Below are 13,112 nucleotides of genomic sequence, written 5' to 3'. Positions count from 1 at the left end.
TAAAATTCGTTGCGACTTTTGACGCTCGACATACCAGAGTGAGATGTGATACCATTGCCCAGATAATATCAATGGCAAGCGAGCTTTCCGTACCATGCCATCACCAACTCAGCTAGTAAAGTGCCCTTGTGCCTGATCATGAGTAAACAGTACCAAATAGCATAACGCATTAGAAGCGTCAACGCCCGTCAGATACCGTTGTAAAGTCGTATTTTTTGTCAATGAAATGTTCTGTAATCATCAAGTATTGTGAAATAATGTCTCGTGTTTTCATTGAATTAATAACAACAGCACAGTACACCTGAACTGTAATAGGGCAGTCTATGTTTCAGCGGAATTTGTTAGTGTGGGTTGCCTACATTCGTGGGGCAAACCTATTGTGCTATCTGGATTGACAGGTCCTTAACCTATCGTTCTGCTAAGAGTATTATGACCCCCTGGGGATAATCCATCCTTTTGATTGACATGTCCTTAACCTATTGTTCAGTTACTTGGTTTTCCATATATCCTCCCCCACTCCATCCTCCTCCCCACTAGCCCTTCTTCTCTTCCTTTTCCTACTCTCCACCCATCTGGGATCTCCCCTCGCTGTTACAAGGATTTCTTTGATATCAATTTGGGTGATTAATTAAATAAATCTATCAATCAATTAACATCTCCCCCTCTGGAAAACCCCCAGCCCTACCCCTCCCTTCCTCCACCTGACTATTGGTGGGAAAAAGACTTAATTGATTGGCCATTTGGAGGAAACTCGGTTGCACTGTATGGAATATTATTTAAACAATTTTGACAATGTATGGAATATTGTTTATTTAAACAATTTATGGGATATGAGACGGTTTATGGGATATAGTTTATTTGTTTATGTAAAGAATTTGGCAGCAAATCGATTGCAGTGTATGGAATATTGTTCAAATAATTTAGACAATGTGTTTAATATTGTTTATTTAAACAATTTACAGAGTAGAAAGTGACACATGGAATTTTAACAAATGCTATGCATTGTCATTCTGATTGCACAGGGGATATGTCATGAAGCACCTATCACACGCAATTACACTGTTAAAAATCTTTCGATCACGAAGCATGCACCGTCTGCCATCCTGCACCCAGTACCAGCCCATGCCATCTGTGCAGGCTGTCCAAAGTCTGAGCAGAAGTCAGAGAGCACTAATCTAACACCTTCTGCATCCTGTGTAGAGAAAGGTTAAGCTGAATAAATCGGACAGGTCCGCGTCTTGACCATTCGGTGGAAATGGGAACATGTTGCCGAAGCTCCTCCAACAACGTATGATGTGTAAGGTCATTGCCAAACGAAGCTTTCTCCTTCAACACGAGGTAGTAGTAGAAAAGAGAATTCTGGAACTGGAAGAATTACGGGGATTTTGCTACTGCATTGCAACGCGTCTCCAAACTACATATAGGTACTGCAGTCGAAAAGAGATCTGCCTCCCTCAGGGTGCATTCAAGTCTGGCACCCAAACACTCTGTCCATCATCGTTGTTTTGTACCACCCAACAGTGCGGGTGTGAGTATCTCTCTCCCAGTTTGCGCGGACAGTCAGTGAACGGCGCGCTTCATGATCGCGGGTTTGTGTGATTATTAGCATCTTTTTCGTTTTCCCCAGATATGTTCAATGGAAATCTTATGCTGGAGGAGGGTGTTTATGTTCTCAAACATCAGTGTGTACAAGACCTCAGATATATTTAGCACTACGATCCATCAGTGATGAAAATTTCATTAATTGTTTTGCATAATGTTTGCGTGTGATATTTAAACACTGAAAATACGTTTTACTATGTGGAAGGATCATCATAAGGTGGAAGTGAGTGTTTTAAGTGATCTATTCGACTCCTGCAAATTGTTAAACAATTAATTTGACAGGGTAGTGCAATGGATTATTTCACTCTGTTTTTTATGTCAAACCTGCATCAGTTTACCCTTTGTCTCCAGCATTAGCCAATTTGAATACAGTACAGGGTGTCCCACTCAAACCTCCATGATTTCAAGGACCCAGGAGAGAAAAACCACAGTAGATGGGACAGTGAAAACTGCATCACATTGTAGAGCATCCCAAAGAATTGATATTCCCGCGTGAGAAGTGCCAAGTACCATCGCCAGAGTGCAGCATGGTCGCATAAAGTGAAAATGGCGACTTCGCAGCAGTGTGCACAAGCAGTAGTATGGTTTGCAGAAACAAAATCGCTGATTACTGTGCAAAGAAATTATCGTTTGTGTATGAGTGTGATCCACTTGATGTGAAAACAATTAAGGAATGGTATGAGAAGTTTCTGACAGCAGAAAGTGTTCTGAAACATTCTGGTGGTGCACATTACGGAGTTTCAGAAAAGACAGTAGAGGACATCCGAAAAACGTGCCTCAGAAGCCCACGTAAGCCAATTCTTAAGCATTTAGGCAACTTGATGTACCTCGATCAACATTGCAGCATGTAGTTCACCAGCGTTTTCGTATGTGTGCTTACAAAATGCAAATTCTGCAACATCTGACGCCAAACGACAAACCACACTAACAACAATTTGCTGCAGATGTGCTGCAGCATATTGATATGGATGCTAGCTTCCTGTAAAGATGTTTATTCGCAGATGAGGCAATCTCCCATCTATCAGGAAGGGTTAATAGCATAATGTTCGGATTTGGGGTTCGCAAAATCCGCACGTTGTCACTGTACATGTTCCTGATAGCCCTAAACTAAAAGTCTAGTGCGGGCTCATGCTCGACAGGATTCTTGGACCGTTCTTCTTTGTTGAACAAACAGTGAATGGGTCAGTGTATCTGGACATGTTGCAGCAGTTTGTGTACCCTTAGGCACAAGACTTGCAACCCAACATCATTTTTCAACAAGATGAAGCTTCGCCACATTGATGAACAGCTGTTCGCAAGTTCCTGGATAGGAAATTTGCCAACCGTTGGATCAGACGCGGAGGACCCATTGCCTGGCCACCAAATTCACGCGACATTACGCCACTTGATTTCTTCATGTGGGGATTCGTGATGGGCCGTATATATGCGACGAAAGTGGACGATATTATTGTATTGCGACATCGTATTACTAATGCAATTGCAACAATAACAAAGGAAATGATATAAAGAACTTGGCAATAAATTCAGTATGGACTCGATATTCTTCGTGCTACAAATGGTACACATGTATAGGTGTATTGATGATAAATAAATAAATTCTTTGAGATGCTCTACAATAAGCAGTTTTCATTGTCATATCTACTGTGATTTTTTTATTGGGTCTTTGAAATCAGGGAAGTTTGAGTGGGACACCGTGCATTCTGAGTAGAGATAAAAACATCCATCTTCTTGTTTGAAGAATTTGGTTTACACAGACAAGACAGGAGTGGCCTCTTGAGAGCGACAGAGACAGGAAGCGAGTCTGGAATTTGCCGATCAACAGAATGCCGCCACTTGATGCTTTGTTTGGGGACGGCCAGATCAAAGGAGGCTGATACCTCGTCCATGGTCGATGGTATCTAGTAATATGATATGTAATTAGGACACTGGGCTGTTTTGACCCTTGTGGTGGGACCCTGATGATAGACACAATGTGGGAGACCACAAATGGTGGCTACTATATCGCACTTCATTACATTCTCTGGTGATTACAGTTATTATGGCATGGGGAGGTGTATTGAGAATACTAAAAGCGAAATTACCACTCAATATTCGCTAAAATTGGTTTATGTCACGCAATTTAGAAAATTTTTGTTCAGTGTTGGTCGCCATAGATCTTATCCAGGAGGACGCTAAGAGTAAATGTGGCAATGGCAAAACGTAACCAATGTGTTCCAGTGAACCCAGAAAATAATCAAAGGTGGTAAGATGCACTTCGTGGTAACAGCGACGCCAGCTTCTTCTGTACACCAAAACAGTGAACATGACACCCACAGTCCTTCACATTTTCCAAGGCAACAAAGGAGTAACAAAGTTAGGTTCGATCTGAGCTATAACTTAATCATGATGACCATCCTCAGAGCAACTGGCAAACTAAACTACAAACGAGTAGCAGCAAAATCTTACTAATCATCCATCACCCAACATTAATTACACAAACCCAAACATTAGATGGAATTGTAACTTCAGATTACCTCCTGGTTGGCAACAACAAAAACAACAACAACAACAACAAAATTGTGCCGCACGTATTGTATAGGTGAGGGAGCAAAATTCCTCCACTACTACAGGTGCACCAAACTAAAAGCGACCGCATTACGCTCCCCCATACAGGTCATGGGATGGAGTGGGAGTTCTAGCTTAAGCAGATAAATATGTTAAGATATAATAAAGGTGTTGACGTACGAGATGACCTCTGCTACGATCTTGAGTCATGCAAGGAACAGAGAGAAGAGATCGTTCAAGCAACTGCAAACGCAATAGTAGGTGCAATACCCAATATATTGACATTGGATCAATGGTGAATGTCTTAGTGTGCAATTTTTTCAAAAGCGTAATTGAGACGATTAATGTGCCTACCTTCCTGATAAAAAATGTGAGATTTCTGGTGCTACTCGTGATAAATCACAATGTATAAAAATACAGGCACACATTAAGGTAAATTTCTGAAGAGGAGCCACAGAGAGCACATTTCTTATTGCATAAGTTTGTCTGTAAATTTTGTACTTGAGATGGATTTCTTGTGAGAAACAGGTTCAAGAATTCATCTATCTAATGCAATATGTTATTTGGTGATTGATGGCGTTGGAACTGTAGATTTTGCCACTAAAGATTCAAATATTAAGGATCCAGGTGCCATATAGTGATAGTATCCCAACTCGTTCCCCGCAAGAGAACATCTCACACCAATCTGCCGTCCTCTTGGCTATGTTTTCCGAGAAAACGTTAATTGTGAGAATGTCTTAATGACATACAGCACCCTGAACTAGCCAGCTCTTTATTATCTTTGATAAGCGAGGAATTATTAAAGGTTGTCAACAGAACATGGAAGTAGCACCTTTCAAAACATAGCGTCATTCAACGTACTCCACCCTGCAGGGAAAGAGAGAAGCAATAAAACAAGAAACCAATAGAATATTGCATGTAGGACTTGCAGAAGCGTCTCTGTCACTGTATAACAGCATACTTGGTGCCAATAGCTGCAGGAAATGTACGTTTAGTGCTCAATGCTAGAGCCTCAAACAAAATAATGGCCCCACTTAGGACTATGCCTCAGGTGCTTGAGGAACAATTACAAAAATTTTATGGTGTTCAATACTTGACAAGTATTGATCTACAACATTTGTTTTGGCAAGTAGCACTCACTGAAAAGTCCCCTAAAAAAGCAGCATGACTTACCATTTTAAAGTGCTACCATTCAGGCTTCTGGGGTCTTTACAATAGCTCTACATACTGTATTCGGCTCTGAGCAATTCAGCCTGCTGAGATTATAAGTAGATGACTCACTGACAGCCACTCCCATTTGGGAAGACCATTCAGAAATGCTTGAGAAATTACTGAGAAAGTCTCAAGGCTTAGATGTAACAGCAGATCTTGAAAAGTCAGTTTGGCAAAGAAAAAAATCAACTTTTTAGCTCACATCATTTCACGAAAGGGTATTTTATCTGATCCAGAGAAGATGAAGGCAGTTAAGAACTTTCCTTCTCCTACCACCATGAGACAATTAAAAGCATGTCTGGAGGTGGCTTCATCAGCCGTCGAACTTTGATGCACTGATAATTTTACTATGTAAACACATCATGTGGTTCTGGTCTACAGATTGTCAGTGAGCATTTGGTCAGGTTAAACATGCTCGTTACACAAAAACCTTATACCATCCATATTTGCAATGGACCATTTTCCGTTAAATACTTGTATTGTTAAGTGGTAAATAAAACGATTTTACTGAGTTTTACTAGACTGTTTTGCTATGCAGACTGTGAACGATGAATGTGGACGCTTTAACAAGAAGACTATGTGTACATAGAGTTGCAGAACAATGAGTGATGAAGAATAATAATAAAACATGTAATACACAGTGTATAACCAACAGTGTGGTATACTGCATGTTGTTGTTGTTGTTGTTGTTATTGTTGTGGCCTTCAGTTCAAACACTGGTTTGATTGCATAGTCATAAGAAAAAGGAGCTGAGATAAATAATTTTCCTATGGCAGCTTTAGTCCAAGAAAGAATGTACTATAAATCATTTTGGGTTTAAGAATAACTACAGATTCAACTAATTTTTCTGACTATTTAGAGGGTATAAGCAAATACTTTAAGCTCTGTACACTAAAAGATTACCGATTTTCATCATATATGATACAGAATTTGTATTCAAAATTGCTTTACTTATTAAGACAAGTAAATAGCTTGGTACAGTACGATGACAGTATGGGCCATGGGTTGTTTAATGAGTGGCTATCAAATTACGTCAGGCACTTTCTCCTTGTGCTTTTTGGTGCATTGTGTTTTGTTTTTCACGTATGCAGTTTTTTTGTGCTATTCTTCCAAAGTGTATGGCAATTTTGGGATTCGTTATTCTGAAGGTGAGACAATGACGTCCGCAGTTTCTACATGTCTAATTAATGAGATTGGAATAATACTTTTGTGTATAAATGTCAGGCCAATATGTTACATGCACTGGTGAGCCAAAACGTTATGACCACCTGCTACAAAACTACATTAAACCTCTATCCAATTATAAAGCTACTAATTTACTACAGACACTACAGAAGTTGTTCTCTATTTGTTCATTTATTTTGGTGCATTTAGCTTGTAGATATTTGTCTCCACAGCTGGATCCACCCTAATACTACCCCGGTCAAGAACTACTGTCTGTCGGATTCCTTGGGTGTTGGGCAGCACCTCGGCAGTGCTTTCACTATTGCGAGTAATTCCATCCATCCCTGTTACTCCGTAAAGTCCACACTTCCATAATCACTTGCACCAGTGCAATGCAGATTCTTAGGACAGTATTTCACTTGGTGGTCGCTGACCTCAGTTATCTTCTCTCCATCTGCAGAGTAAGTTGTCCAGCCTGGATGGCGGCATGATAACTCCGATTGAATGCCTCATGAGGTGTTCCATGGCCTTCTTGGATACTGTGACTGCAGTATTGTCCAAGATGCACCAGGTCGACTCACTCCTTAGTGCTGCTTTGGGATTCGGCATCCTTAATATCTGATGTACATTAGCAGCTGCAGCTTCATAGAGCATGCAGTCCTACAGTGGGTGTCCTGGTATGCACACACTGCCGTATATACAACTATCATTCATCTGACTTTGTACAGATAAGTGACATAAGGGCATGGGCAGTCAGGTAACGTATCAGTCCACTTGATGAGTTAAGAAATCTCAAATTTAATCTCTCCCTGATGTTACGGAGAAATTTGTATGTTTTCCTGCCTGTGCCCAAAGCGGCCCACTCATTTTCCCACACTTGTAATATGCAATCTTGTATTGCCTTTTTCGAGCTGGCCACAGTTCCAAGCACTCTTCGTACTTCAATTTGATTTCTTTATCCAGTAAAAGGCACCCCTTTTCCTAATTTCCAAGTCCAGTGGGCATACTGCTAGAATCACTGAAAAGCATCACTTGGGGTAATGCAGTAAGCACCCGTTATTCTTAGTAGCTCACATTCTTGAACTCCCCTCACCACTGAGGCTGGCTTCACTATGAGCCCAAATAATCGTACCATATCCTCCAACTTATGCTAATAGAAATTGGTGGTATACACTCATTGTCTTCAAGAGAGGCCGAGATTGTGCATTTGCAATGGTTATAATTTTATTCCTCATGTTTGTACCTTTTCTGCCTTCTTCCTCTACATGATGTGCAAAGCTACGACGTTCATCCAGAAATACCTGTAGATATTTCGTTACTGTGAGAAATTGGAGGAAACTCTCACTTCTGATTCGGTGTAGGGAATTCGATCTACGACGATTTGACTTCAGACATTGTGATGAAATGGTGGGCAGCAGTTTATGGTCCTGTTTGGGTGCTCTATGGAAAGAAATGCGATCAGTTTTACCTGCGTTCAAAGGAACAGGGTGCCAACTTAAACGACTACTGTAAAAATACGGCGTTGGTGGGACGACAGAGCGCGTTTTTTCTGGAGAACGATGAAGAGACATTTCCAGATGGCCCCGTGCCACAGTCGTATTGTGTAGAAACACGTTAAGCTTGGCGCCACGGCAGGGGCAGATGTCCAGGTATATGGCCTAGTGCTGAAAAGTCGCCGACAGCGCATTGTAGGCCTTGTTAGCGAGCAAGCCGCCAAAAGAAATGTAAACTTCTGCAAATGTTCGTGGGATAGGAAAACTGGCACCCAGATGTGCAGACTCTGTTTCAAAACATGTTTTGTCAATGCTAGTTTATGTCCGTTCTTTGCAAACTTTGAAATTGACGCCAGCAGGGGAGATAACAAGCTGTTTATGGAGGGTTGTGCTTCCACCCTGTACTGTGTTAGCAAAAGACACGGCAAACATGTGGGAAAGAGGCCGCAAAACTGAATTTTTTTCCGTTTTCTGCCAATTAACTTTAAGTCTCTGATTGGTCAAATCGGTTTGCAGTGCAAAGACCATTCATTGAGCTTAGAATGCCGGGCTCCAGCTCGTGATTGGCTTGTGCGAAATTGGGGGAAGTCAAAAAAAGAGAAATGTGCTTTTGGAACCGAGCTGAGGAGGCAACACAGAAAAAGGGATATCGTCACTCTTGTACTGGCACTTCACTAGTAAAGAACTGCAGGTCTCTACCTAAACGGTGAGACTTGTGTCCTTTGCTAGGGTGCGACTTAGAGCCTGTGCCGATCACCTTCTGAAGCGTCAGAGGTACTGCTTATATCATCACGGTCACAACGAGTGGCGCGTGGGTATACTTTTTTGTCTTGAGTCAGCCGTCTAAACATTTGACGTATTCCGACATGCACAGTCGTGGCACGGAGTCAAATTAGTTTGGCAGACCAGCAAACGGGTCCACCTGCACAATGGAATCCGTCAGGGTTTCAGAGGCTCTTAGGGAAGTACCTGCATTCTGAATTAACCGAACATGAGACCGCGTACTTGCATTTTTCGGGAGCGCGCATTTAATAACAAATTTTCGCTCTCCATGACTTCAGTCACCCAACTCATCGTAGTGTGGAGCCTTGACCAGTAGGATGGTACAGTATTCGCTGCTGCGACGTAGGGCTATAATATCTATTTCTCAACACCCTATTCTTTCGAACCATATTTTTCCTTTTTTTGTATGGCAGAATATAGATGCTTGGTGGTGGCATAGTTTGATGCCATAATCTGGATTCACGTGTATGAAGAGAGATAAAGCGAGTATTGTTCTGGTTAGTGTAGTGTGTCGATCCCCAGCAGATCACTTTGTCCACCATAGATCCCATTTTAGTAAGGCTTTTGTTAAATAAATAATTTTTTTGTATGTTGATTCTTTAATAATTTTGTTGTCTTGTCTTGTTTAAGATCAATAAATCGATTGTGAATTAGACTACAACTTCTCCCTGAGTTCTGATTAACAGTTCCTTCGCATCTTTATGGCAGTCTAGATCAGAAACATAAGGAGTAGCTTTTTTGTTTGGTGTCCACTGCGTAGAACTTTTACTTCATTAACAGTAATCTTCTGTCAACTGCACTTCTCCTAATCGTTACATAGTTTAATTTTATTTTATTTTAGGGTTTCTTATTAGGTTCCCTTTCAGCATTAGGTACGTTGTTTGGCGAGGTGCCAGTGTCAGTTTAGCACTTCAACACCAGCCCTCAAGTTCGGGGATGGTCGCATTACGTTTGTCTTCTGTAATTCTTCTGGAGCCACCAGCTACAACGAACAGCACGTCATCTGCAATTGCCACCAATCCGCTTGCGTTAACGCTGTCATGTAATTTCTGCTTATTGGCTCCCCTTCGTTATTTTCTTTCCTGGGCAAGTTATGGAAACATGTCACCCTTGGCAACCCCTCAGGCAATTATACAGTGCTTCTGAACACTCCAAATCCTTAAGGCAACCAAAGAAAGACGGCTACCATAGGTTATCGAAAGTGCCAGCAATATCGATCATTATTGCTAGAGAATGCATAGAAATAGAATTTGTCGCTAACGAGAATTGGGTCTTCAGTTGATTTGCCTCTTCTAAACCCGAATTTGTGAGGGCTCATCCTGTACAGCAATCTGTGATCTCGTAATATTCTGCATAATAGTTTTTTTAAATAGCTTGTCAGGAACGTTCAAAAGACAAACTGGTCAGTAGGATTTGAATGTCATTGGATCCTTATTTGCCCTTTACTAATTATTACCACTTCAGCTTTCTTCCACAGTGCAGCGATTCTTCGTTGCAAGAGATACTCATTATACAGATTGCACAATTCACTATCTAATTGGTCACATAAGGCTTGTATTACTTCGGCAGGGATCCCATCCAGCCCTGGAGATTTTACTTTTGCAGTCTTAAAATTATTTGCCTAATTTCTTCTTGTGCAAAGGTGTACTCAAAGTTATTGTTTCTATGTTGTTCCCATAACATTTCCCATAACCTATGCTGATTATATGTCTTGCCTTCTTCTCCATCGTTAGAAAGTAGTGTTTCCATTAGCAGGGCAGCTGACTGATCCCAACTTTCTGTTACTGTCCCATTATTTCTTTTGAGCGTGGATAAGACTGTTGGTCATCGTATTTCCTCACAGACTGTTTTACACGATACTCCACAGAGATCGGTTTCTAAGTTAGCCTCTACGAATTGTTTCCATCGTTCCATTTTTGTTTTTCACAACTCTTCCTCAAAACATTGTTTAACACACCTATGTCTGTGCAATCTTCGGACTCTTTCTTCTTGGGTCATGGTTCTCTGGTGTAGCTCCCTGGCCCCTCTTGTTTCGCTTCTCAGTTTCCGCTGCATCTCGGGTCAGATGCATGGTACCTCTGCTGACATGTACCGATGTCTCCATTGCTCTGTGTACAGACACTGTCAGATCGTGCACTTTAACATCTACTGTATCACTCAGCGATGGACTTCCTGGATACTGAAACACTCTTCTTAGTTCTTCCCAGTTAGATTCCTTGACCTTAGATTTGGGCCTTATGCGCAAGTTTTCTGGCGTGTCTTGGATTTCCCTTCCAATGATGGCATTGTGTACGATACTGTGGTCACTCGATGTTATTCTACTCGCAGTCTTCCAATCTTTGACACGGCGCGCCGCTGGCTTATTTGTTTAAGCGATGTCAGTATTTGACGTTGCTCCGACCCTAAATTGGCGGATTGTGAGGTGCACTCAGTACCTGCAGGTTGAGTTCCACAATGGCTTCTCCTAGCTGTCTTCCACAGTCATCAGTCAGGCGGCTATGCCACAAGACTGACTTCGCATTTGCGTCAGTGGAGTACACAAGAGGCTCAGCTTGTCCTAGGTGGCTAATATACTTTAGTCTCAGTAGATACTCGTCGATCTCATCACTACATTGAAAGAACATAGAGACCAGGATGCAACTCTCCCTTCTGGTTAACACTTCCACACAGATTACATGTTCTGAACAGTATTGTGATGTTTTTGTCACTGTTATGGCCTTCTTAACTACTATTATTGTTGCCATTGGACGTTGCCCTTCTGCGGCTACCTGGGCAGTTATTGGCGTTCTGGGGATCGTTCCTGCTTTCGTATACTGTTCTTGGAGGCACAATACGTCTAGCTGCATCTCTTCTCCCACTCTTCTAGCCTCATGCAATAAGCTGACACATCTCATGGCATTACGCTGTCCCATCTTTGTCTCCATTAAGGGTGACGGGTGTATATTCGACAGTCTTGCCCTCCTCCCTTGTAATCGAATGCTGTATGACCATGCGTCATCCAATGTGCTTGTACGACGTATCTAAGGAGAATGACTCATTTCTTCTTGCAGAGATTTATTTCAACAACTTCTCCAGTTTTTCCACTTCTGTCAGCATGTTGCTTACTCTGAGGCGGATTCTATCTACTAAGTGAGGTACCGGAAAACTGGGCGTATACGCGGACGAGGAAAAAAAATCTCGGATTTTCCCGGATTTCCCGGGTGAAAATATACTTCTCCCGTGTTATTTGACAGTATACTTTTCGTTGGAACTAAAACTTATCAATTCTATGAATGGTTATGATTTTATACAGCAGTGTAGAATTTCCCAGCACTTTAGAAAACGCAACTCATGGGAAAAAACACGTTTTGGAAATATCTTTGATGTGCAGTAACATGTACGCTGCGTATTTTCGTGCTATTTAAATTCGAATTCCTCTCAACACCGCATGTTACTTTCCGAAGCATTGAAATCGAGAATGCAATTAGCTTTTGAAAGCCAGTCATAGCTCAACTCACATGATCTCGCCAGCCGATGACTGCGGATATTCAAGCATAGGACACACGATCTAGTCAGCCAATAGCAAATGGTTCAAATGGCTCTGAGCACTATGGGACTCAACTTCTGAGGTCATCAGTCCCCTAGAACTTAGAACTACTTAAACCTAACTAACCTAAGGACATCACACACATCCATGCCCGAGGCATGATTCGAACCTGCGACTGCAGCGGTCTCTCGGTTCCAGACTGTGGGGCCTAGAACCGCACACTCACTCTGGCCGGCTTAGTGTAAAAGATTGAAAGATCTTATGGTATGTCATAAAAGAAATAAGACATCAGAGGATACTCGAGCAACGGAATTTTGTGAACCAAACTGAAATGCATGAATCGTTTTAAAGTGCACATTCGTATGTCCAGATTCCCAATGAAGTAGGCCTCGACAATGAAGTAGGCTTTTCAGGGTGCTTTTCGGGATGCAAATTTTCCTGGAGTACTGATATTGTGTTATCTCATGTTCGTTTCTTGATTATGGCATATCGCTATATGTATTAGAAGCTGAAAAAGTGCACTTGAAATATTGCAAACAGTTGAAAGTAGCCAATAGTGAAGAATTAAACACTTCGTTTCAAATAAATTGACTGTCTCAGCGGAAAAGATTATTGAAAGCCAAATTTCTGTAGCAAACGGAAAATAAACTTCATTGTTCTGCGAGGTGATTAATGCTAATAACACATTTTGGGCTTCCGTAATTATGTGAATGTATTTTAATTCACTTGATAGCTACGGGCCACATAAATCCGTTCTGTTTTTATTTGACGCGAGAGCACTAAACGAA

At 41.5% G+C, this 13,112-nt stretch overlaps 1 protein-coding gene across 1 annotated transcript; it reads right to left on the bottom strand.

The window, feature by feature from the left end:
• Positions 1–10,755: 10,755 nt before the first annotated feature.
• LOC126267615 (uncharacterized) lies at positions 10,756–11,722 on the bottom strand. The gene is made up of 2 exons (XM_049972949.1): positions 11,234–11,722; positions 10,756–11,157 (listed from the first exon to the last, which is right to left on the bottom strand). The coding sequence occupies exons 1-2, from the start codon at positions 11,720–11,722 to the stop codon at positions 10,756–10,758; spliced, it is 891 nt and encodes a 296-aa protein (XP_049828906.1).
• Positions 11,723–13,112: the final 1,390 nt, after the last annotated feature.

The sequence above is a fragment of the Schistocerca gregaria genome, chromosome 1, assembly GCF_023897955.1.
Source record: "Schistocerca gregaria isolate iqSchGreg1 chromosome 1, iqSchGreg1.2, whole genome shotgun sequence".
Taxonomy (NCBI): domain Eukaryota; kingdom Metazoa; phylum Arthropoda; class Insecta; order Orthoptera; family Acrididae; genus Schistocerca; species Schistocerca gregaria.
This window is presented reverse-complemented; position numbering and strand designations above follow the sequence as displayed.

Coding starts and splice junctions, on each gene's coding strand:
- LOC126267615 (XM_049972949.1), bottom strand. CDS start 11,722: ATGGAGACAAAGATGGGACAGCGTAATGCCATGAGATGTGTCAGCTTA. Junction 11,158..11,233: donor TTGTGGAACTCAACCTGCAG/GTACTGAGTGCA, acceptor TAAACAAATAAG/CCAGCGGCGCGCCGTGTCAA.